The sequence below is a fragment of the Lampetra planeri genome, chromosome 26, assembly GCF_965212315.1.
Source record: "Lampetra planeri chromosome 26, kcLamPlan1.2.h2, whole genome shotgun sequence".
Lineage (NCBI taxonomy): Eukaryota > Metazoa > Chordata > Hyperoartia > Petromyzontiformes > Petromyzontidae > Lampetra > Lampetra planeri.
In genome coordinates, this window is record NC_136132.1 from 2,526,604 (window position 1) to 2,553,304 (window position 26,701).

Genomic DNA, 26,701 nt, shown 5'->3' on the forward strand with positions numbered 1-26,701 from the left:
GCACAGAACGCCCTGCGATCCATCCCACGACGCGTACAATACCCAGCACACATCGCGCTAATAATGCACAGAAATGCGCAACGAGGCGTGCGGTGTAGCGTGTCGGTATCAACAGAATTTTACACCGCCAATTAAAAACTCAACGGCTATATTAACGTCACCCATTTCGTCAAGACTATTTTTTTCGGGACCAGCGATTAGGGCCTCCCGTTTATAAATGCGGTAATTCATTCTGAGGTTCCGTTTTTTTTCATCCATGGGAGACCAGCGGTTTTGTTCGGGGGGCCTCACTCAATGTATTTATTATTCACTTACAACTCGGTCAAAAGTATTTGCGCGCGTCGGGGCCTTATCGCGTTGCGTACGCCAAGGTACACCTGGAAATAGTTCGAAGGACATAACTGCATCGTAGAAGATAATTATTAAAATGATGACAACACAATTGGGATTTAAAGGGCATATGAACGTGGCGACAGCTCAAGGCATGGCACCTCCGATTAGCACGGTTGGCTACGCAACATACGTACGTACAACACAGTGGGGCATGCACATCGTGGGGAGGGTAGGTAAGGTAGGTCCACAAGCAGGCCACAACCATAATTAAAATACATAATGGATGTGGTGTGCCGGGTGTGTGTCAATATTTGACGGGTCGCTGGTCTCGGCAGACCAGGCTGAAAGAAAGTCCTCGGCATATTCACGCAAAAAAAACAGAGTACATGCAAAGGAAAGAGACTGCACTAGGACCCAGCCAAACAAGTGATGCTGTTGCTGTGCTAGTGTAAAAGAAAAGAGAGTAGGCCATCGGCAGAGGCGAAGAGAAAGGTCTTTAGTCCAGACTTGGACACGGGGAGAGAGTCGGCGGTGCGGATGGGTGGCGGGGAAAGGTAAACCAAGCAAGTCATTCACTGGAAACTTCGAAGACAGAAAGAACACAACGGCCAGGGTGGCCTATTAAGCGACCCCCGTTCCTTACTCGAACCCAGGTTAATAAGCGGCAGCGATTGTGTCACGTGGTGTGAGTGTGTCACGTGGTGGTGGTGTGAGTGTGTCACGTGGTGGTGGTGTGAGTGTGTCACGTGGTGGTGGTGTGAGTGTGTCACGTGGTGGTGGTGGTGTGAGTGTGTCACATGGTGTGAGTGTGCTATGGGACGATGGTGAGAGCGTGGTAAGAGACACGCGTGTGTGAGTGTCAGACCCAACGTTCACTCACTCGGCGTTGAATCCGTTCACGTGCAAGATGCGCATCTGTTTGACGATGGTGCTTTTTCCAGATTCTCCAGCCCCTAAATGACAAGAAGTGTCCCGACACACACGCACACACAAACACGCACACACACACACACAAACGGGGACACGCACACGCCGACAAGAACACACACGTGATCACGAGGTTATTAATCACAGAATCCACACCATGAGAAATACATGGACGTGCCGACTGACGATGCACAACATCACGCCATGGCATCGCGAGACCACTGCCAGCCTCGTGTCCGTTTGCTCCAACCCTATGGGGACAGTTTTGCAACTTGTACTTGCAACGCCGGACGTGTTTCTTTACAAGCATCGAGGGCAAGAGGCACAGAGATGTCCCGTGCCGCCTGTCAGGCATCTGCCACGCAAGGCGCCGATGCATCTAAGACAAAACAAATAAGACGCGTTTCCCGCTCGGTTTACGCGGTGGTAGATGTTCCAAAAAATGGGCGCACGAGGCGAAATCACGTCACCCAACCCCCCACAATGCACCGCACAAGACAGCTGCCCGCCGAGTAGCGCACACAGTACACATGCACCCGATGCTGTATCTGTGCGTATCTTTGTATGTATCACTGTGTATCTCTGCACAGGAGGGGACACAGCTGGTGCATCTGCCAGTCAGTCAGTCCATGGCACCTGGGTCTGTCCCGTGACCACCTCATGTCAGCGAGCCTTCGACACTTCACGTGGCCTCAAAGTGCACCTGGCGGCCTGGCACAGACGCCGTGGTGACATCACCGCCACTGAGTGGTGAACGGCGCGGTATTGGAGATCTCTGAATGTGTATCTCAATGTGAGAAAACTCCTTGCCGAGTATCAAATACAATTCCATGTTGGCCCACATCCACCCACAAAGCCACATTTAGAGTAGATTAAAAGCCCACAATGTAGTGAATTTTGTGTAAAAATAGGTCCGCCGCATATATGGCACGAAATCGCACAAAACGAACCTGCACAGAGCATGGGAAAGTACGTTCGCGTGATTTTTTGCATTTGCGCTCCTTTTGATCAAGATGACATCCTCGCAAGAATCGATCACAACGTCGCCAATCGTAGCAATCGGGACGTGCCCAAAAGTTCAATTTTATCAAAATAAATAAAGAGCACTTCAAACAAAAAGAGCATAAGCTCTTTAATAAACCATCTTCTTCTTTCGTACGGCTGGTGTAATTGCAGAGCAACAACTTAAATTTCACATCCAGGTGGTCAAGCCAGATAACCGCGTCAGGAGGAGCAGAGTGGATCATCGCCGTGATGTCTGCTTCGTATTTGTGGATCGGCGCACTGTGTCGTTGCACCTTGTACGGTCTGTTTTGGATGACCACAGTCGTACACTGGAGTTTTAAATGTTTGCCATTTCCGCATCAGGTATCCGCATCTGCCACGGTTTGTGCAGTGGATGCGATTCAGGGCGAACCACGAGCTTCGTGGAAGAGCAAACCCAGAGGGATCTTTTGCGTTGGGTCTTGCCCTGTGCGAGAGAGAGGAACTCTCTCTCTCGCACATGGCAAGACACTTCCTCATCTTAGGGCACAAAGAGCAAACCCAGGGATAAACTGCAGGAGTTGTTCATCGCACTGCCGCAGATGCAGCGCAGTAATTGCCCCCCTTCAGAATGTCCAGGGCAATGAGCTCAGCGGAGTTCGCGCAGTCACCGCGTGCAAACATGGTACACTCCGCACAGAGCACCCACCACCGCTTTTGTACAGCTCGCCACAAGCGCACGGGCAATCGAATAAACACACGTGCGACATGCGCAGCGTTCACGCAAAGCACTTGCCCCAAAGTTCTGTGAAGGCTACACGGGGGCCTTGGCCTTTTGAGGGGTGGGCAATGGCATTCGCAGGCTGTGGATTATAAAGCAAGGGGTGGCAATTTCACTCAGGTGGCACGTGGCTTTAAGTTGATTCAACGCTGCTATCGTGTGACCTTGCTTAAGGCGAGCGGGGGGGGGTCATGATGACAAGTGGGGGAAGGGGGGCACAGCAGGGTCAACGTTATACACAGCGAGTCCTCGCCTAGCGCGTGGGGTGCTCACGCGACAACGCGTCTTCGCTATAAACGCGGTTCATCCATGTGGGAACGCTCTTCGCACAACGCGTAATGCGCGCCGCTATAGCGCTGCGTGGCTGACAAGTGGGGGAAGGGGGGCACAGCAGGGTCAACGTTATACACGGCGAGTCCTCGCCTAGCGCGTGGGGTGCTCACGCGACAACGCGTCTTCGCTATAAACGCGGTTCATCCATGTGGGAACGCTCTTCGCACAACGCGTAATGCGCGCCGCTATAGCGCTGCGTGGCTGAGCGGTGCAGTGATACGGTAAGCGGAATGAAACGGTAACGCGGGGGGATTACAACCATCAAGTTATTTGTCCTGCCGCCTGACTGTGTGCGTGTAGGACATCACATCTTGCCAAACGTTTTTCGTGAACTTCATTCATGAGGAAATGCCATCTTGACGCGGCAGAGGAATGCATCTACCGCGTTAAACGAGCACTTCCTGGGACCTCGATTGCCAGTAACAAAAGCACAAGAATAGGTTCTACCCTTTCAGGCAATAAAACGGTTGTGTTAAGATGTTCAAACAGCAAACAGAAGCCTTTTGCAGGGAATCACGTCTGCATTAACCCCACACACGGTACTCGAGCTGAACATGCGAACAAAAACATGCTCTGGTAATATATAGCGTTGTCTTTGAAACCGGTTGGTCTACACCAGAGACAGCCTTCTTTAGGGCCTAGTCTCAACCAGTGTTAGACCAGGGAATGCCAAAAGGCGAACAGCCTGTTGGCGAAGGACTTCCTGGAGAGGACTTCCTGTACAGAACTTTAAAACACACGTGTCGCGAGATCTGCAACGAGGCCAAGGGTTGGTGGATCGCACAAATGCTGTGAACGCCCTTCCCGTGGGCGTCGTCCAGATGCAATATTCCTGCTGCCCAGGAAAACGCGGTCCTGCAAACGCAAACTCAACCTGTTCCATCTGTACAAAATAGAGTGGTACTGCCTCGCCGCAAGTGTGGGTTTTCAACGGTGGCTCACGTTTTCCTCTCACACGTAAACACTCATTAATTGGCTTATAACATCTTTATATACAGAGGACCGCAAAGCTTTGGGGGGGGGCGAGGGGGGTGAATTTGGCACCAGCTCACCACCTGGCTGCTGCCTTCCCCACTCGTCTGTGTCGTTGTCTCTCTGCTGAGCGAGTGAACACCGTTGCGGCCTTACAAGTTTAAGTTATGATTATTATTAAAAGCAAAATTTGTGACGACGTGTATATTGCTGTGGCGCCCATCGCTGAATTGTATACTTCTATCAATCCATCTCGTCCAGCCTCCTTCTCTCGCTCTTGAACACAGTTTAGTGTAGTATAGTTTAGTTTTAGTTCATAAATGCCAACGTCCATGTCTGCTATCCACAAGAAGGCTTCCTGGAGAGAGTTCGTGCCGTTCTGCTGTTCCTCCTCCTCCTCCGTTGAAGGAGCACAGACTACGGCGGTTTACAGCGTGGTCCTCAGCTTGAGTTGCACGATCACAATCACACTTCAGTTGCATCGAGCAGCAAGGACATGTTGAGAAACAATCGGAGTGCACAATCCCCCTTGGAACTTCAACACACGTACGTATAGAGATCACGTGTACGCAATGAGCGTAACACACAGGCAACACAAAGACGAAGATTCCTCTTCTTAGGTTTTTTCGGTAAAGTCACGTAGAAAGTAGGTTTTTTCGGTAAAGTCACGTAGAAAGTACTTTCTACGTGACTTTACCGAAAAAACCTAAGAAGATGATTCCTTGCAGTCACGAAAGCTTCAAACGAAGATTCCTCCCTATGGACGTAAGGACTGTTGGGGAAAGTGTTGCAACGACACGCCATGAAGTGGGTGGTTTTCAACACCCGCCCGGCCGTCTTTGTCTCCCCGGTGCTGATGTTTTACATACCACACCGGTTACTCAATTAAGGCTGAGACCACTTAGAGGAGACCTCGGATCAGGTTCAAGTAATTGCCACTAACGTTAGCCTTGGTCAGGAATTGAACGCAGGTTTGCCTGGTTTGTAGAGCAGCAGCACGCTAATCACGACTTCGCCAAAGGCTCCACCCCAAAACAAACACACACACTCAGTTCTAAAATAGAACGCACAAACACAAGCAAACACACCAACTGGGGCACAAAGTTGACTTGTTTAAAATGTTACTTACCCGTCTGCATACCTACCTACATACCTGCATGCCATTTGGAGTATATGTCAGTGTGCACTGGCACGTTTGAACAGCGGCCATCATCCGAAAACACATAAAAAAAATGTATTAACAGACTGTAATAAGAAATAATCACGTACAGCCCCTTTTGTCAATCCACTGCTGGGCAAGGGCCATTTCGGTGACAGGAAGTTGGCTTGACTGACAGTCATTCCACCGTGCTGGTCAGTGTGGGATGGTCAAAAGGGGAGAGGTCAAAGGGTCGGTTCAGATCTAAACCAGAGGTCGCAATCGGGTTTTGATTCCTTACCCGTACACGGCCACACCAGGGTCGCAAACGGGTACCCGTACCCGGCCGTACCCGTACCCGGGTACGGGTAGGGTACGGGTATCGGGTACCTGATTGCGACCTCTGGGATGAAGCCATGTTGCAGGCGCAGGTGGGTTGATTCTAGGAACTTGAATTGTGAGAAGAGACAAGACGTTGGGAAATGAGTGACAAACGGTTACTCACCAGTGACTCACGGCCTACCCGTACCCGTACCCGGCCGCACCAGGGTCGCAAACGGGTACCCGTACCCGGCCGGGTACGGGTAGCCGGGTATCGGGTAGGGTACGGGTATCGGGTACCCGGTTGCGACCTCTGATCTAAACTCAACACTGATGTTAGCCGTGTGGTTGTGAACCCAATTGGACTTGTGGCGCAGTGGTGCAGACCGCCACTCCACTGCTCCACCAGTCCTGCATTTCTTCAATGGTGCAGCTGTAAAGTTATGTATTTCTATTTTGAGTCGCATGGTATTTTGCCACTGATGTATGGCATTTTTTGAAATGAGATGCATTCACCCAAGTTTGCTCGTGCTAACGTACGAGTTCCACCATCGTATGCAGGGACATATTTCAGCGACACGCCTAAATATATATTTTTAAAACCTCAACACGTTCTGTCAATAACAATGTGTGGCCTTAGAAGGAAAAATATAATGGGCGATGTTTAGGGAAATGGTCCCTTCTTTATAGCGATAGCAGTCGTGCACAACTTACAACAAAAAACACGACACATTCTGTCAAAAACACTGCCAAAGCAGCATAACCAAATACACTCGTTTCATACTTTCTCTTTTTTAAGGTCAGTGTTATTGACAAATGTGTTGAGTTGTTTTTGACGTTGTTTTTCATGTAAAGTTCAGTCATGATGTTCCAGGAGGGCTAGAGTGCTGAAATTCGACGGCAAGTCAAGTCCATATCCAGAAGAACAAGAGAAACATCATCAAAGCAAATCTTTTCAAATGTAGGTCCACCAAAAACCATGGAGGAGGCGGCTACCGGCTTTGACACAATAGCAGGGGCAGCCCAACATTCTACAAAGCTTGAACTCTCGCCCAACCAAACACCATTTCACAAAATATGCTATGGTCCCCTTCATCAGCGAACGAAGTAACTTGTTTTCCACGGAGTGTGACGCAAAAGCCAGCAAAGACGTTGAACCTCACACACACAGTTGCTAGTATGAAATGGACAGATCAGGCGCAAGACATTTCGACAATGTGAAGGGTTTTAACGCACGACTACTGCATCGACGCACGTGTACACCTCAGCACATTGCTGCACGGGTGTTTACAGGTGCGGTGCCGTTGTTGATCCTCTGCTGGATGAGGACCTACCCCTGACCCATGATGTTAGTGGTCTTGAGGGCTATTTAACCATTACCTCACTCTAGCGCTGATTAGTCAGGATCGGCAAAGACGGGGATCGTAGTCTCAGGAGAATATGATTACAGAACAACGGACATTGATTGCCCTCTGGTGTGCGTCAACGTTGCAACGCAGCCACCTATGACATATTTCGCATGGTGGTCATCCCAGGCTTCTAAGACTGCTGGCGATTTGGTTGGAGATGTACACACAGTGCATAACAACCAAACGCATGTCATTACTGCTCGTACAACAGTTGGTATTACGAGCAGTGCCCCTCGCGGTGAGCACATTGCGGCGGTTGACGGTTCGAATCCAGCAGCAGCCCTGGTAAATACTGCGGGTTGTAATCGGCACAACACACGCCGCCTGCTTCACTCGCAGTGGACGTTAAAGATTACGTCATTCGCAAGAGTTGGCCGTCGTGTGCCGGCGTGTTAGGGTTACAAAATTTGGCCAATTAAAACATTATCTGCAACTTTCTCAATTCGGGATTATACGCGCGACAGCATTCATCGCCGCCCTGCTGGTGAATTCATGCCGCAGGTCACTCTTGAAAATGCACCTACGCTGGCCTCTTTAGACTTCTCTTAAAGCCAAGTAAACTTACAACTGTTTACACGTCATATTATGGATACACAGGGAATGTCGAGAGCGCACACACACACACGTGACGTCTACCAACGAAGCGATACATCGTTGAACAAAGACCATCGAGATCACCGTCGTCATTGGGCACTCCAAATACACATTGAACATCGGCAGCACCGTGTGCATTCATAGTGCTCTTCACACGAACGTGGAAGATCGTCATAATCAATATGCACTATTCAACACATAAAACAAAGATCATCATCGATAATCACAATCCTCCTCTAAATCCACATGATCATGAGATGATCGACCATCACCATCATCACCGTGTAATCTATACCTGGGCAGAACAAATGATGAAGATGATCATCATGATGGCGAAGAGTTGATAATGATCGTAATCATGGCCATTATCGTGACTGTGTACTCAAGTGCATTGTGTAACGTAAATACCAAATGGTTATATAATACAGTAAAGTGTCTAATAATCAACGCGTGCACTCGTGTCATCTACTCGGGATACACACACACACATTTCATGAACTGTAGATACAAACACACACACACCGTCTAAGCATGTGCGCCTTGAACACAATCCGTGCCCTGCCATCATCATGTGCACACACACACGTGTGATGCAGTCCCCATCAGCGTACGGGGGTCAGAGGTCACCTGTACACCTGGCGTTAACACATTATCGCTTGATACAAAAACAAAACTAATTCATTGTACCTGGCTTAAGCATCCAGAGCCTCCCGAATAGGAGTTTTGAGACTTGCACGAACATAGCAGACTCTAATTACTGAATTAACTTCAAAGTATATATAATAAGAAGAGGAAGTTAACATTTCCTTAACTGTGGACATTATTAGAGCATTAGCATTGTTTTTTTCTATAGAAAATGCCACAACAGCAGCCAACACATTCTATGCAGTGTGCTCAAGTATCCTGTGTGCCCTCCTTTAGACTGAGCATAACTTACAGCAACAAACATGTGCACACACGCACGATATACCATTCACACGTATACATTGTATTAGACGTGTGCACACCATACACACCACACTAAATATACCCTTCACGTATACATGGTATAAGACACCTGGACATCATAGACCAGGCATACTAGTTACACGTACTATATTCAATGCGTACACGTAGATTCACTATGCACGTGGACTGTGCCTACGTGCACATACAGGCGGCGGTGTGTGTATGTCCAAGTGTATGTACGTACTATGTATATGTGGGTGTCCATGTGTGCGCAGGTGCTCATGTACGTCTGTGTGTGTATACGGAAGTATGTTATTCTTTCGATTTAAAGCTTTCGTGACTGCAGGGATTCATCTTCTTGGTTCTTTCGGTAAAGTCACCTGTTCTTCACATGAGGACGGCTGCTTGCGTTGTGGCCGAAACGTCGTGAGAATTATTTTATTATGTTTAATTTTTATTATTTTATTATTTCCATTCTACGTGACTTTACCGAAAGAACCAAGAAGATATGTTATTCTTGTGACTACGCATATGGATACTACAGCACATGCACATTACGTGTCGCACGTCTGACACGTGTGTGTATTTACGTGCGAGTCTGTTTACCTGTATACGTGTACGTTTAGGTGTGTACCTATGTTGTGTGTATATTGCTGTGTGTGTACTGTGTGTGTACTGTGTGTGTACCTATGTTGTGTGTGTATTGTGTGTCGCTGTGTGTGTACTGTGTGTGTACTGTGTGTGTACTGTGTGTCGCTGTGTGTGTACTGTTTGTGTACTGTTTGTGTACTGTGTGTGTACTGTGTGTGTACTGTGTGTGTACTGTATGTCGCTGTATGTCGCTGTGTGTGTACTGTGTGTGTACTGTGTGTCGCTGTGTGTGTACTGTGTGTGTACTGTGTGTCGCTGTGTGTGTACTGTGTGTGTACTGTGTCGCTGTGTGTGTCGCTGTGTGTGTCGCTGTGTGTGTACTGTGTCGCTGTGTGTGTACTGTGTGTCGCTGTGTGTGTACTGTGTGTCGCTGTGTGTCGCTGTGCGTGTCGCTGTGTGTCGCTGTGTGTGTACTGTGTGTGTACTGTGTGTCACTGTGTGTCGCTGTGTGTGCACTGTGTATACTGTGTATGTACTGCGTGTACTGTGTGTGTACTGCGTGTACTGTCTGTGTACTGTGTGTGTACTGCGTGTGTACTGTGTGTGTACTGTGTGTGTACTGTGTGTACTGCGTGTGTACTGTGTGTGTACTGCGTGTGTACTGTGTGTACTGTGTGTGTACTGTGTGTGTACTGTGTGTCGCTGTGTGTGTACTGTGTGTACTGCGTGTACTGTGTGTGTACTGCGTGTGTACTGTGTGTGTACTGTGTGTGTACTGTGTGTCGCTGTGTGTACTGTGTGTACTGCGTGTACTGTGTGTGTACTGTGTGTGTACTGTGTGTGTACTGTGTGTCGCTGTGTGTACTGTGTGTACTGTGTGTGTACTGTGTGTCGCTGTGTGTGTACTGTGTGGCACTGTGTGTGTCGCTGTGTGTGTACTGTGTGTGTACTGTGTGTCACTGTGTGTACTGTGTGTCGCTGTGTGTGTACTGTGTGTGTACTGTGTGTCACTGTGTGTACTGTGTGTCACTGTGTGTGTACTGTGTGTGTCACTGTGTGTCACTGTGTGTACTGTGTGTCGCTGTGTGTGTACTGTGTGTCACTGTGTGTACTGTGTGTCACTGTGTGTGTACTGTGTCACTGTGTGTGTACTGTGTGTCACTGTGTGTACTGTGTGTCGCTGTGTGTACTGTGTGTGTACTGTGTCCTCTATGTAATGCCTTGTGAACAAATCATCCGGGATGTGTCTGAACTCGTCGCATCTCGGAAGCCAAGCAGCTCTCGTCAGCTCAGAAGGCTAAGCAGCCCTTAGCCTGGATAGTGCTTGGATGGGCAACCACCACCATCACCACCATCATCATCATCACCATCACCACCGCCATCACCACCACCACCATCACCACCATCACAACCACCACCACCACCACCACCATCACCACCACCATCATCATCACCACCGCCATCACCACCATCACCACCATCACCACCATCATCACCACCATCACCATCACCACCATCACCACCATCACCACCACCATCACCACCACCACCACCATCATAATCACCACCACCATCACCACCGCCACCAACCACCACCACCATCATCATCACCACCACCAACCACGTATCAGAGAACAATACATCCCCCATTGTTGTACTGTGCTTATATCCCCCCCAACCCCACGTTTCATTTCACCCCCCCCCCAGCACTGACCAGGGTGGTGAAGTATGGTCAATTAACCCAAATACACCGCGGCGTGGTTCAGAGATCCTCGTCCAACAGTGGATAGAGGGTCTCTGTACGTGTACACGTGTGTGTGTGTGTACACGTGTGTGTGGTGGATGTGTGTGTGTGTATGGTGGATGTGTGTGTGTGGTGGATGTGTGTGTACACGTGTGTGTGTGTGTGTATGTGTGTGTACACGTGTGTGTGTGTGTGTATGTGTGTGTACACGTGTGTGTGTGTGTGTGTACACGTGTGTGTGTATGTGTGTGTACACGTGTGTGTGTATATGGTGTGTGTGTATGGTGGATGTGTGTGTATGGTGGATGTGTGTGTGTATGGTGGATGTGTGTGTGTATGGTGGATGTGTGTGTGTATGGTGGATGTGTGTGTGTATGGTGGATGTGTGTGTGTATGGTGGATGTGTGTGTGTGTATGGTGGATGTGTGTGTGTGGTGGATGTGTGTGTACACGTGTGTGTGTGTGGTGGATGTGTGTGTATGGTGGATGTGTGTGTGTGTTGTGGATGTGTGTGTGTGTATGGTGTGTGTGTGGTGGATGTGTGTATGTGTATGTATGTGTGGTGGATGTGTGTGTGGTGGATGTGTGTGTATGGTGGATGTGTGTGTGTGTATGGTGGATGTGTGTGTGTGTGTATGGTGGATGTGTGTGTATGTGTATGGTGGATGTGTGTGTGGTGGATGTGTGTGTGTGTATGGTGGATGTGTGTGTGTGGTGGATGTGTGTGTGTGTGTATGGTGGATGTGTGTGTATGGTGGATATGTGTGTGTGTGTGTATGGTGGATATGTGTGTGTGTGTGTATGGTGGATGTGTGTGTGTGTATGGTGGATGTGTGTGGATGTGTGGTGGATGTGTGTGTATGGTGGATGTGTGTGTGTGTGTATGGTGGATGTGTGTGTATGGTGGATGTGTGTGTGTATCTAGCAAACTGGTGTTAACCCGCTCTACACCCCAGCTGATATACAAAGTGTAGACTGTTGTGTATGTCAGTACAGCACACGTCTATCTGTACACGCGTGTGTCCGTCTATCTGTATGCATGTCTGTGTGTATGTCTATCTATGTGTGTATGTCAATGTGCGTGTCTGTCTATCTGTATGTATGTCTGTGTTTGCTGTGTACACCTACAGCAGGCGGTGGTACATGTACAATGCCGTCTGTGTATCAGTACAGCGGGTGTCTATCTGGGTATACAATCTGATACGCAGTAGCAGTCGGCGTGTATGTGTGTCTATCTGTGCGGCGTCCATCTGTATATCAGGCTGACAGTATACCCAGCAAGAGTCGGTGTGTATGTCTGTGTGTATGTCTGTGTGTATGTCTGTGTGTATGTCTGTGTGTGTATGTCTGTGTGTGTATGTCTGTGTGTATGTCTGTGTGTGTATGTCTGTGTGTGTATGTCTGTGTATGTCTATCTGTGTGTACGTATATCTGTGTGTATCTCTATCTGTGTGTATGTCTATCTACGTGTGTATGTAAATGTGTGTGTACGTCTATCTGTTTGCGTGTACGTCTGTGTGTACGTCTATCTATCTATCTGTGTGTATGTCTATCTGTGTGTGTCTATCTATGTGTGTAAGTCAATGTGTGTGTCTATCTATGTGTGTAAGTTAATGTGTGTGTCTATCTGTGCGTGTGGTGTGTGTGTCTATATGTGTGTGTGTCTATCTATGTGTGTAAGTCAATGTGTGTGTCTATCTACGTGTGTAAGTCAATGTGTGTGTCTATCTGTGCGTGTGGTGTGTGTGTGTGTATCTGTGTGTGTCTATCTATGTGTGTAAGTCAATGTGTGTGTCTATCTACGTGTGTAAGTCGGTGTGTGTGTCTATCTATGCGTGTGGTGTGTGTGTGTCTATCTGTGTGTGTCTATCTATGTGTAAGTCAATGTGTGTCTATCTACGTGTGTAAGTCAATGTGTGTGTCTATATATGCGTGTGGTGTGTGTGTCTATCTGTGTGTGTGTCTATCTATGTGTGTAAGTCAATGTGTGTGTCTATCTACGTGTGTAAGTCAATGTGTGTGTCTATCTATGCGTGTGTTCGCATATCGAGAGGCTGCGAGGCGAGCGAGGTGGCGGTGTGTGGCGCGGTAGAGCTGTTTATCTACGTGTGTGTATCTACGTGTGTGTGTATCTACGTGTGAGTGCGTACCCAGCAGCAGCAGGCTGTGGCACGGTACAGCTGTTTATCTACGTGTGTGTGTGTCTGTGTCTACGTGTGTATCTACATGTGTGTATCTACGTGTGTGTGTGTATCTACGTGTGTGTGTATGTACCCAACAGCAGCAGGCGGTGTGTGGCACGGTACAGCTGTTTATCTACGTGTGTGTGTCTACGTGTGTGTGTGTATCTACGTGTGTGTGTGTATCTACGTGTGTGTGTATCTACGTGTGTATGTACCCAGCAGCAGCAGGCGGTGTGTGGCGCGGTAGAGCTGTTTATCTACGTGTGTGTGTGTCTACGTGTGTGTATCTACGTGTGTGTGTCTACGTGTGTGTGTGTATCTACGTGTGTGTATGTACCCAGCAGCAGCAGGCGGTGTGTGGCACGGTACAGCTGTTTATCTACGTGTGTGTGTATCTACGTGTGTGTGTATCTACGTGTGTGTGTGTGTATCTACGTGTGTGTGTATGTACCCAGCAGCAGCAGGCGGTGTGTGGCACGGTACAGCTGTTTATCTACGTGTGTGTGTATCTACGTGTGTGTATCTACGTGTGTGTGTGTATCTACGTGTGTGTGTGTCTGTGTGTGTGTCTACGTGTGTGTATCTACGTGTGTGTATCTACGTGTGTGTATCTACGTGTGTGTGTGTATCTACGTGTGTGTGTATGTACCCAGCAGCAGCAGGCGGTGTGTGGCACGGTACAGCTGTTTATCTACGTGTGTGTGTGTCTACGTGTGTGTATCTACGTGTGTGTGTGTATCTACGTGTGTATCTACGTGTGTGTGTGTATCTACGTGTGTGTGTGTATCTACGTGTGTGTGTATGTACCCAGCAGCAGCAGGCGGTGTGTGGCACGGTACAGCTGTTTATCTACGTGTGTGTGTATCTACGTGTGTGTATCTACGTGTGTGTGTGTGTGTATCTACGTGTGTGTGTATGTACCCAGCAGCAGCAGGCGGTGTGTGGCACGGTACAGCTGTTTATCCTTCTGCAGCTCGCGCTCGATCCTGCGGTTGGTCTCTCGCTGCGAGCGGCGGTCGTCTTCCTTGCTGCTGCTGCTGCTGCCCCCCTCGCCGTCGCCTTCTCCTCGTCTCCTGCCCCCGCCAAGGCAGCCCATGGCCAGTGGGGGCACGGCTGGAGGAGGAGGTGGTGGTGGGGAGGGGTTGGTCGACGTTGGCCTTCTCTTCCTTCCCTCTGCCCGTTTCCAATGGGGGGGGGGGGGGGCAGCTGCCGAGACCCAAGCAGCCTTAACGCGATGTCGCTCTAACGCGTACAACGCGCGTACGGTCTACGTACGTACGTGTGTGTGTACACACATGTACGTATGTACACGTACATGTGTGTAGTCCGGTGGTGAAACGCTGCCCCCCGTTGTAATTCCAGCGGGACGTGATGCGTAACGCGTTTAGCGCCGCTTCGAAAAGGGGATCGTATCCAGCAGCATCGAATGTGGCTGACAATGGTGTCCAAACAGCCGAGATTACAACCGCCCATAGCCCTGCCCCATCTCCCTCTCTCGCTCTACCTCTCTCCTCCTCCTCCCTCGGTCTCGTCCCCTCCTCCTCCTCTCTCCTCCTCCTCCTCCCTCTCGCGTCGCGAAACGGAAGCGCCGCTGCGTTCCAGAGCCCCACCGCGTCAGTCGGGGGGGGGGCGTCAAGGGCTCGAGACCCCCCCCACACACACACCCCCCCCAACCCACCGTCAACGTCGTCACGCACGCGTCATCATCGACACGATCATTACCAATCATCAACATCATCATCAACGCCATCATCATCAACAGCATTAACATCATTGCCGTCATCAACTTCATTAACCGTCAACATCATTGCCTGCATCATCACGCGTCATCATCGCTACGATCATTACCAATCATCACCACCACCATCATCACCATCATCACCACCATCATCACAGCATTAACATCATTGCCGTCATTAACTTAATTAACCGTCAACATCATTGCCTGCATCATCACGCGTAATCATCGCCACGATCATTACCAATCATCATCACCACCATCATCACCACCACCACCATCATCAACGCCATCATCACAGCAATAACATCATTGCCGTCATCAACTTCATTAACCGTTACCATAATCACCATCAACATCATTGCCTGCATCATCACGCGTCATCATCGCTACGATCATTACCAATCACCACCACCACCATCACCACCATCATCACCACCATCACCATCAACGCCATCATCACAGCATTAACATTAAATCATTTCCGTCATCAACTTCATCGTCACCATCAACATCATTGCCCTGATTACCAACATCGTAATGGTCATCACAGCATTACCATCATCATCAACATCACAATATTATTGCCACCATCACAACCATTGTTGCCACCACCATCTACGCCATCACACGATTACCATCATTGCCGTAATCAACTTCATTAACCGTCAACATCGTCACCATCAACATCATTGCCCGCATCATCACGCGTCATCGTAGCCATGATTATTCTTATCATCATCATCATCAATGCCATCACAGTTACCATCACCATCATTATCATCACAATTGCCTCACAACCATCATTGCCACCATCAACACAATACCATCGGCACCATCCACATTTCCATTCGCAACATGCATCATCAACATCATTAACGTGACTTCCATTGTATCACCGACATCATTATCATTACTATGAACAGCAAGCAGCACAATCATCCATATCACCACAATTACCTCCATCATCATCACATGACCATCATGATCACGAGTAGAATGATCACACACACACATCACCGCCATCATCACCACAATGTACATTATCATAGTTACCATCACCATCGTTAACATTCTTACAATAATCATCAACACCATCACATCAACACATTACCTACATCATCACGCATCATCATAGTTGCTATGATTACAATTATCCACACCATCAACATCATTACCTTCATCTTGACGATTACCATCACATATCAACATCCCTTGCCATGAATACAATCATAATCACCATCACACATTACGAACACCACGTCATTTACCATGCTTACCATTCACTCATCATCACCATCATTACCGTCATCAGCACCATCGTCAAAATGATCACAGTCACGCCATCACCATCATGACCTACACCCTCTTTGCAGAGGTTCACGGTTCAAGTTACAGCGGCCGCCCTGATTAATACCACGGGTGTAATAACCGCTAAAACATAACTACGCGCCGTCTGCTTTGCGATCAACCTTAAAGATCCCACTGACGTCGTTCTTGTGCCGGCCGTAAGGGTCAAAATTAGCCTGATTAGAAAATTACTCAATTGGGATTACACACAGCAATCATCGCCCTCTATTTACGAAAGCCCCCAGCAAATGAGACTACGGTAATCCTAGCCTGGTTAAACGGAATCAACTTGAACTTGCCATAATAATTGCTACCGTCAAAATAATCATTGCTATCGTCACACTGATCATCGTCATGAACAGAGTGAAGGTCACCAGCCCATCATCGGTAGCATCAAGAGACCACAATAATATCCATGATCATCACAAACAGCGTTCTCTTCGTCATACGCAGCAAAGATAATAGCCATGCCGGCAGTCAACGCATGTATTCATCATCATCACCATCATCATCTAGATATTCTTTGGAGGTATAAATTGCACGTTCTAAATCACTAACCACTCGACTGCCATCACAGAGGGCACGTCATCAGAAAAGACGAGGATTATTTGTGTAGCCGATACAGGCGAGTGGTGTTCGTGATTACCAATTCATCGATCAATACTCGGACCGATTCTGATATCGCTCGCTACTGATACGTTAGCTATGCATTTCTTGGAATCGAACTCAAGTTCCCCGGTTCCTAGCGCAGTGAGCTTAACCACTGCACCTCCGCTCCCCATACACACACATCGTCAAAAAATACAAATATCACCCGTGTAGCCTTAACAGACTTTAGGAGCAAGTGCTGTTTGCGAGCACCTATGAAGGCCGGCACGGCACACGAGGGGGTGGGTGGCCAGCACCACGCCCGTCCGCCTTTGTCTCTCTAGTGGCGATGTTTACACGATGTTTACACATCGCACCCGAGTCTACACATCGTCACACAGAAAGCACCATCATCATCATCACACGTGGCTTCCGTAACTGCCGACCTGTGCTGCCTTCCGCATAGCGTGTTGGTGGAGTCATCGGCGTGCGTCTTTGTATGTCAACAAACGGCGCAGTCCATTTTTAGTGGAGGAAGGAAACGCGATCCCGTTTAATCGCGAATGTTTCGCGACTCACGCTGCTGCTATAAAGAAGCGCGCTCGGGTTGACGCGAACCCTCCCTGCTAACACTGTACCCGACAAGCTTCGGGAGTTCCAAGGCTGAGCACGGGATGACTTCCAACATCGTGGTTGAAGTATGGTACAGAAGAAAACTCCGTGCGTGAATTGACAAAGTTGTTGTCGATTATTTGCGATTATAATATTAATAAAACGTTTCTGTTGTTATCTATTGTTTTTCGAACTTAGTGTCTCGGATGTAGATCTGCAATATCAGCTTCCGCGGGCCGTTCTCTAACGACGAACGGGTTCACTGCGAGCGAATCCAATTGTTTTGGTCTCGCTCATGACACCGACAGAACGAAGTCGGGATAACGTTTGCGGGAAAGGATAACACCAAAGTTAGCTGTTTAAGGGAATACAAGTTGGGGGAAAAACCAACAGAGTCCTGTTTTTGTGACTCCACTTCTGGATGAGGCTGCCCCCCCCCCCCACCAACTGCCGTGTAAGGTCTTGCAAGGTGGTCGCCACCTTCAAAGTTCTGTGCGAAGGATTCGAGCTCTGATGAAAGTCGGAGGGTGCGTTCCGGGGTCGTTTCTTTGCACGCCTCTAACCCAATCAAATCCAGCTCCCCCCCCCCACGCCGCTGCTTGCGAGCAAGCTAAACACGTATACGACTCCGTGTATTGGCTAATAAATGCATTTAGTACGCGCATAATGAGTTCTAAGCCAATACAAGGGACACGTGACCGCGATGCGTTAGTTGGATCAGCCGAGAACGTGACTCGGTCCGCCCCAATCGACGGCCGTCATCGCTACGTCACAAATTGGCTCGGCACGTGGTGACACAAATGATAATGTTCCCAATTCACATCGTGAAATCGAATCGCTGTAGTTTTCACGTTTTTATTCGACGAAAAGAAATGTCGGATCATCGATAGCACGGCTATAAATGTTTCACACGCAAAAAAAAAACGAATTATACTCTGGGTTGCTCCAAAAACAAGCCTTCCCACAATACATTGTGGCAGTATTTTATAATTTCAATACTAATTCGTTTATTTAGTCATACTTTGGAGTATTTAAAAGTTTGTCTGATACTCGAGAGCTACTATTATGTTCTTATTCATATGCCTATTTAACGAAACTGCTCATCAGAGAACATTTAGAAAATGCAAATCTTATCAGGCCCCATAGTGTCAAGTGCAGTCCACAACCCTTATCCGCCATCACTCGCCGCTGTTTCCCTGAATGTGTTAAGGGGTCATGTCCTGAAACGTCGCCGATTGTCTCTTTTCAAGGCAGTGTTTATGACGAGTGCGTTCGAGTTTATTTTATGGGTGCACATGGAATGCATACTTCATATTGTCTAACAAACTACACACATCTATGGTGCAATTAATAAGTTGTAAATAAAACACAAGTTAAACGTGGAAGAATCCACAAAATCACAGCACACACAACGCCCAACAGTGCTCAGATCAAAAATAAACTATTTAGGTTTTTGATAAACGTTTCTATTAAGACTTTGACGGCTTTCGTCAGTGGCATACGACTCCCCTGGGGGACGCAATCCCACATACTTCACCACCCACCACGTGCTGAAGTATGGTCAAACAACCTCTTCCCAGAAATCGACAAGGCATTGAGTGAGAGATGCCTTCATCCATCAACTGTTAGATTACTTGATTCAAATAATCAAAGTTATTATTTAAACATGCTGTCGATTATTTGAGTTATATCCCTCTGAAGCTAGTTGAAAGGGCGGTACAGTACGTTGCCTTTATATGCATGGTTATGGGAATTAAATACATTTATTTTAATTTGAGTTGTGATCAATAAATACATTTTGCGGAGGGAATACCACGTGCATCAGTACCGTACAATAATTGTACATAAAGATCACAACAAGGTGCAACATCCAACACGTTACGTATACAACACCTTGAGTGATGTGTAAATCGTGATGTTGTTCTAGGAGGGCTAGTAAAATAAAGAGATAACATTTGGAACAAACGTAGCCCCCTGTCTGGAATAATTCGCAAAACGACACGCTGCCTTCAACGCGTCCACCACTAACCCAGGGCACGAGTTTCATCGATTTCACCCGATTGGGGGGCTCAAGGTTTCGAGAGCGTTAAAGTTTCCACGCCGCTTAAAGACTCCCACTGAACGAGTCAACAACAAAGCCGACGAATCCCCCAGTAGCAATCGGTGAACCGAGTAATTCGCCGGGCCCCCCCCCCATACACCCCCCCCCCCGTGGAGGGAGTGTGACGCTAAGGCTCAGAGAAAGCGAACGCCCGCTAGTGGCGAGCTGTGGGTGCGAACTAAAACCCACACAAAACAGCTCAGGCCAAAGAAAAGGTGAACATTTACGTTGTTAAATACAGGCGTGCGTGTGTTTTATATAAAATATATACACGCGCGCGTATTGCTACGTCATAGTTTTATGATGCGTGCGATTTTGATGGATGACGATGATGATGGTGGTGATGTAAAGAGCACGCGGATATTAGGAGCAATACGGCAGCGTCAGTGGGGAGGGAATCGATTCCGGTTCGGACATTGGATCGCGACACCTGGAATCGCCACGGCAATGCCTCGTTCGTGTGCACCTAGCCTGGCACAAGCGCCGTGGTGACTTCAGTTGTTGTAGTTGTTGTGCATGGGAGGAGGGGGGGGGAGCGGTGGGTGTAGTGGTTTAGAGCGCGCTGCGCTACGAACCTGACGAGCCCCGGGTTCGATTCCCGCTCGAGGCCACAAACACCAGGCGACGATTATCCGATCCCCTAGGTCGACTCGGCCTCAAACGAGTACCCGGTGCGGTTTAAAACGTCGCAACTGGGGAGAGACAAAGGCGGCCGGGCGTGGTTGCTAGTCACAACTCCACGGCTGGGGACGTTGTCGGCCTGAATAGGTCCTTAACTCGACAAGTCTGCGCAGGTTATAGGGGAACTTTGAGGCTATAGGGGAAATGTCCCATATTGTAGCTGCTCACTACGAGATATATAAATGCCCTGTGACGGTTCCACCTGAAGACGGAAGCTTGTGTTGCCTCCGAAACGTCGTGATTTTTATTTTATTTTTATTTAACTTTTATTAATTTTAATTTTTTACCTACGTGACTTTACCGAAAAAAACCCAAAATATGCCCTGACAGTGGCATTGTGTTTGTACGGTCCGCCTTTTGGCGTTCTCTGGTCTAAACTCTTTGTTACACGAGGCTCACAAGAAAGCCGTTTCTGGTGTGGACCAATCAGTTTCAAATGCAATGCCATATACATGACCATCAGAGCATGTACTTTGGTTTGCATGTTCACTACAGGTACTGTGTTGCGGTTAATGCAGGCAGGATTCGTTGAACAAATTATTATGTTTGGTGTTTTAATATCTGTACACAACTGTTTTGTTGTGATATGGGGGAATCTTCGTTTTTTTAAAGTGAAATTTCAGGCGTGAGACCAGCAGAGGGCAGTGCCTTGTTACACGAGGGCTGTTGGAACTGATTTACATCAGAGGTCGCAAACGGGTTTTGATTCCTTACCCGTACCCGGCCGCACCAGGGTCGCAAACGGGTACCCGTACCCGGCCGGGAATGTTCAGACGCTGTCTTTCCGACAGACCTGTTCTTCACTTGAGGACGGCTGCTTGCGTTGTGGCCGGAACGTCGTGAGAATTATTTTATTATGTTTTATTTTTATTATTTTATTACTTCCCTTCTACGTGACTTTACCGAAAGAACCAAGAAGATGAATCCCTGCAGTCACGAAAGCTTTAAATCGAAAAAAAAGCGCTTTCTTTTTTTACAGACGTCCAGTTGGGGCAGGTCAGAACCTTGCAACAACTTAGCACAGACCTAAAGACCCAAAACGTCGGAGTGACCAGCAACAAACAGCACCATCGAAGTTGCACCTCGCCCAATTCGTCCGCCCATCAACAAGCGTGGGGACGGTTAAATCTCGATTCAAAGCTTTCGTGACTGCAGGGATTCATATTCTTGGTTCTTTCGGTAAAGTCAAGAAATTTGAAAAAAATTTCTTGCCGTGGATTTCACACCTGACGATGATTGCTTGTGTTGCAGTCGAAACGTCGTGAGAATTTTTTATTGTTTTATATTTGTGTTATTTTATTATTACCCAAATTAATATCCACTTATTGTACAGTGCGTCTACGCTCGTCCATGCTGCCCGCTTTGAACCAACCCACATTGACCAGCGGTGCTGAAGTACGGTCAAATAACCCTGGCCATAGCATTGGGTTGGCAGTAAGGGTCTGTACATTCACACGCGGTTCAAAAGCCGCGTACGCGATTTGTGATCTATCGGCCGAGATCATAAATCAAACTGACGTGGTTTAACCAAACGCAACGGGTTTGGGGTCTCATGTTGGCATCTCTCACAAAGCCAAGCAGTGCATCACCTCCTGCGTAGAGAATGGCCCGCGGAAGCAGACACTCCAGAACGACTTCTGAGGTAGCTTCAAGTGATGCCCTTTTATCAGCCACACTATGGGGCTGCACTATGTCATGCACCGCACGCACGCGCACACACACACAAACATTCAATGGTGAAATGTTATCTCCCTCGCCTGGTATGCAGGAAGTCATGGGTTCGATCCCAAACCTGACGCCTGTGTATTTGGAGTTTCCATGTTCTCCCCGCGGTCGCGTGGATGTGTCTCCACGTCCTCTGGTTTTTCCCTCCACATTTCTAATCAACGTCACACATTTAGAGTATTTGGCTGCTATACATTTCCACATGATAATCCACTTCGTTGAGCTATAATTTGTGGCCAGGTCACTTCGAAAAAGAGCTGTATAGCACAGCGAGCTTTACCTGGAGAAATAAAAAAAAATGGTTTAGTTTAGTAGTTTTTTTTGTGTGCAGCTAATGGTGACCGGGCTGAGACCATCAACTTGATAACCCAAGTTCCCTGCAACCTGGATTTAAACCCTGGGACTCTACGCATTGTTGGCTCACTGCTCTGACCCCCCTTAACCATCCAGCTGCCTCGAGGCAATATATGTTTAAATGGACACATGATGCATGTGAAATGTTTGTCATCTGTAAGTGCCAAACCCACGACAACATCGTAGAGATCAGTAGTGGGAAATTCGTAAAATAAACATCATTGTCCAAAGTTTAGACGTTTAGTTTAAACGATGTTTACCGTCTCCACGTTCAACGATGTTTAAACGTTCAGGGTTTTTTTTCTTCTTCAGAATCCTCTTGAAAAGAGTCCTGGTTCTCGCGTTATTTTCCTCTGCCCAGATCACCCTGAATGCACCTGATATCACCAGATTTAAAAAGCTAAGCTGGGTTGTACCTGGTTCGTACTTGTATTGGAGACTGGATGGTATTGCCAGATGTTGGGGACCTGTACTGCAATTTTTTTGTTTTGTTTTTATTTTACCAGCTAAGGCCCACTGAGCTATGTAGCTCTTCTTCAGAAGCGACCTGGCCACAAATGATAGCTCAACCAAGTGGCTTATCACGTGGACATTTATAGTAGCCAAATACTCTAAACTCATGCTTCTAAATGTCGAGGGGAAAAACCGGAGGACCCAGATAAAAATCCACACGACCACGGGGAGAGAGAGAACTTGCAAACTTCAAATATACAGCAGGCGTCAGGGTCGCGATCGAATCAACGACCTGCTGTATACCAGGCGAGGTAGTTAACATCTGGCCAACGAAGCCAGTGGTGAGATGGGGGGAGTTCTGGCTCCCCCATCTTCGCTGGCCCGCACTGCCCAGCGCCATGAAGTATGGTCAAACTACCTGCGTGACTGACGCGGCAGGGGGCGGCCCTCATCCAGCAGTGGATGTGACCGAGGACTGTAAATCATTATTTTCACAAACACATTCCATACACAATGGACACGCGTCATACGTACGACACGGTAAGCCCTCTCCTAACGCGCGGTGTTCACACGACAACGCGTTTTCGCTGTAACACTTTTCGCACAACGCGGAACGCGCACCGTTATAACTCAAATGTTATAAACACGGAACGCGCACCGTTATAACTAACCCGTTATAACACGGAAGACGCACCGTTATAACTAACCCGTTATAACACGGAAGGCACACCGTTATAACGCGGCTTCTGAGCGGTCGACGACGAACTACTTTCTCAAGCTGTGCGGCTGAGCTGCGCAGTGATACGGTACATGGAATGATATATTCACGCGGCAACGTACCCTCAGGTTATCTGTCCCGCCGACTCACTGCGTGTGCGTAGTATCTCGCCCAACTTTATCGTTACTTCATTTGCGGAGAAATTGTTTTCGCTGAACGCGTCTTTTTTGCTTGACTGAGTAGGAACGCATCTCCAGCGTTAAACGAGGACTTGCCGTACGGCAATTTTTTTTTGTGTATCCACATGTGGCAAGCTCGGAGTGTTACCCACCCTCACTGTAGCCATGGGCTCTCACCACAAAACCAAACACTCGTGAATGAAAAATTGGACAAACATCCCAATTCGACACCTTGCTGAATACGAGTCTTGAGACTCGGGCGAGTTTCTCCTGGCTAAAAGGGGGCAATCATATTATTACAAAAACAACGTTCAAACTCTAAAATGACATCTTTTTTCCGTTAGTAAAACATCTGCCAAGCTGCGTCCCATCGCAGTCTGAACGTGCAACGGCGCTACGTTGGAAACTGTCACGCCGGCCTGACTTAAAAATGATTTCTTTTCCACCCCGACGCGGGGGATTACATTACTAAAATATACTGGCCTGGGTTACATTGTTGATCCGTTTCCCAAAGCTAAATTGAGCTACGCCACATCTCTGCACGCACGCTGTCAGGAGCAGGTTTACCGGGTGGTCCAATCAAGGTGTCGGATTGCAGGCTCCCCCCTTCCAAGCTGTGGATGTACAAAAAAAATTCCATTACTCTACCGAGCGTTAGGGCAAGCGGTGCCGAGGGATGGGACGACGTGGCCAGGAAGGCGCGAGATGGACCGGCGGTGAAGGATAGCGATGAAACGGCGGCCACGAAATGGGGGGCAGACGGCGGGGGGGGGGGCACCGTGCCCGTGAGGACGTCCACCGCGGAGACGGAGCTCTGCGGATTGTTGGATAGCAGGAAAAGGGACGGATTGGAATAATAGCGAAGAGGATCTTTCAAAAGTAAAAAACACTTGACGATTGGAAAAAAATAAAAATCTGAAATCCCGGTGAAGACCAGGAGATGTAAACATCCGTGACTACATGTTTTTATGTATATGTCTATATATAAATGCAATTAGAACGCAGTTAATGAGTCAAACGCCAAAGTGGTTTCCTGCTCAGTCCAGTGTGGGGTGGGGCGCATCCCCTGTTTATGGCCCCGAGTTAGTGGTGGAAATTCCGCATTGCTATGGCGGCGGCGGCAGGGGGGTGGACATGGAGTCTTTCCATCGGACGATTATTGCTGCCCCCCCCACCCACACACACACATAATGTGGTAGCTCGTTTTATCTGCCCCAGGGGCACGATGTCCGACGTTTCCAGGCCGGGATTCGAACTTTGTAACCTGATCGGAGGTAGATGGTTCTTATTCGGAGCCGGATAAGCAAGTTGAGTTTATTCCTTTTAACGCTAATTTGTTAAACGGGTAAAAATCGCACGCAGCCCTTTCATTTTGATTGCTCAAAGGGCCCTTTCATAGGAACGGTCACAGAAATAGATTTTGAAATTATGGAGGACAAACATTGTCCTACTCTGCGCCCAATTTCGTTTGTTGGGTAACACGGCCGCCGGCACCATTGATATCCGAAATAGTGATGGTCCTACCATTCACCAATGCACACAGTCCAGCATGGTGAAGTATGGTCAAATAAACCCTATGACCCAACAGGGCATGGGGAGGCCTTCATGCAGCATTGGATTGACACGAGGCTGCAAGTGAATTGTTGTGTTTATCAGAAAGACATCGATGCTCTGTAGGATTTCAGGGTCATCCTGCACGGCCCCGCGCTGTGTTTTCCGATCGTACCGCTACGCGTTGTTCGACACGATGTCCGACGTTTTGCTGCAAGTGTTGGGAACGTCTTTGGGAACCGAAGCAACCCGGCGGGTGCTGTGGAAGGTCGGTCTTCCATGCAGAACAAGACGCGGTAACGACCTGAAAATGCATCGGCGAGCTGTACCCACCTGCACTGTTCCCAGAAAATAAAATCCTGTCGCTGTCAAGCGCGGGATGAGTGACTGCTCACAAATCGACGACTTTTCCACGGCCCGACTGTGGCCGAGTGCCCAGATGAGGCACGGGATCCGCAGGGAACCCTTAGTGGCTCCAACGCGAGTTTGACGTGCGCGCGTGTGAGTAAGTGCGCGCGCGTGTGCATGTGCGTGCGTGTGCATGCGTGTGTCCGTGTGTGCGTCTGCATGTGTGCGTGTGTGCATGTGTGCATGTGTGCGTCGCGGTAGTGTGGTGGTTAACGCTCTGCACTATGACCCCAGTGACCTGAGTTCGATTATCGCTCACAGCCAACACCACAATGACGATTATATGAACAGGTCACGGGCCTCCCCCTAGTGAAAACTCGGTGCGATTTTTAAGCTTCACCACTGGGAAGACAAAGGCGTTTGGGCGTGGTGCTGGCCACTCAGCCCCTCGTGTGCCGTGCCAGCCTTCATAGGTGCTCGCTAACAGCACTTGCCCCAAAAGTCTGTTCAGGCTATACGGGGAATCTTTGTCTTTGTCACGCGTGTGTGGTGGTTTTAAAGAGGAGGGGGGTGGGGGTGAGGAAAGAGAGAAGGGAAGCAAAGGGAAATAATTTAACAAACTGAAATCGGAATCGTTATTTATCCTGGAGAAATCCGATGAGCGATGAAGCTCTTTTTCACAGACGCCGAGTAAGGGCGTGGGTCAGAAAGTTACTACGCTGCCACTCACCACAAACAAATTGCAGGCTTTCTCACACACACACAAGTTAAACAAAGCCAATGATTTGCCCAGGAAAGCCTCAGCCAGTCTCAAGACTCTTTCAGGAGGGTCCTGCCACACTGGAATGTTTGGTCAATGCCACGAGTGTTTGACACGTTGGAGCAAACTGGATTACATCCGTACGGAACAGTACAGCCCTAACCCTAACCCTAACCGCTCTCAGCCTCCACCTCCCCCACGCACGAGTGCGGGTCGTGGGGGTTGTTGACCATCCTTCACCACACCGGAGAGAAAACCCCACCTGAATCAGAATCAGAATATTTA

General features: G+C 48.4%; 1 protein-coding gene across 6 annotated transcripts in view; it reads right to left on the reverse strand.

Moving 5' to 3' along the window:
• Window positions 1-26,701, reverse strand: part of LOC144727568 (guanine nucleotide-binding protein G(s) subunit alpha-like) — a 91,436-nt gene that overhangs the window by 45,750 nt on the left and 18,985 nt on the right. For 2 of the 6 annotated variants that reach the window (XM_078606462.1, XM_078606458.1), the window contains exons 1-2: window positions 14,180-14,832; window positions 1,214-1,286 (exon numbers count right to left, since the gene is read on the reverse strand). In XM_078606462.1, the coding sequence (XP_078462588.1) occupies window positions 1,214-1,286; window positions 14,180-14,354 (248 nt within the window). In that variant the 5' untranslated portion in view covers window positions 14,355-14,832. Of the gene's footprint in view, window positions 1-1,213; window positions 1,287-13,473; window positions 13,493-13,595; window positions 13,633-14,179; window positions 14,833-26,701 lie in introns of those variants that run through there. The other 4 variants (XM_078606461.1, XM_078606457.1, XM_078606459.1 and 1 more) reach the window with 3 other exon arrangements.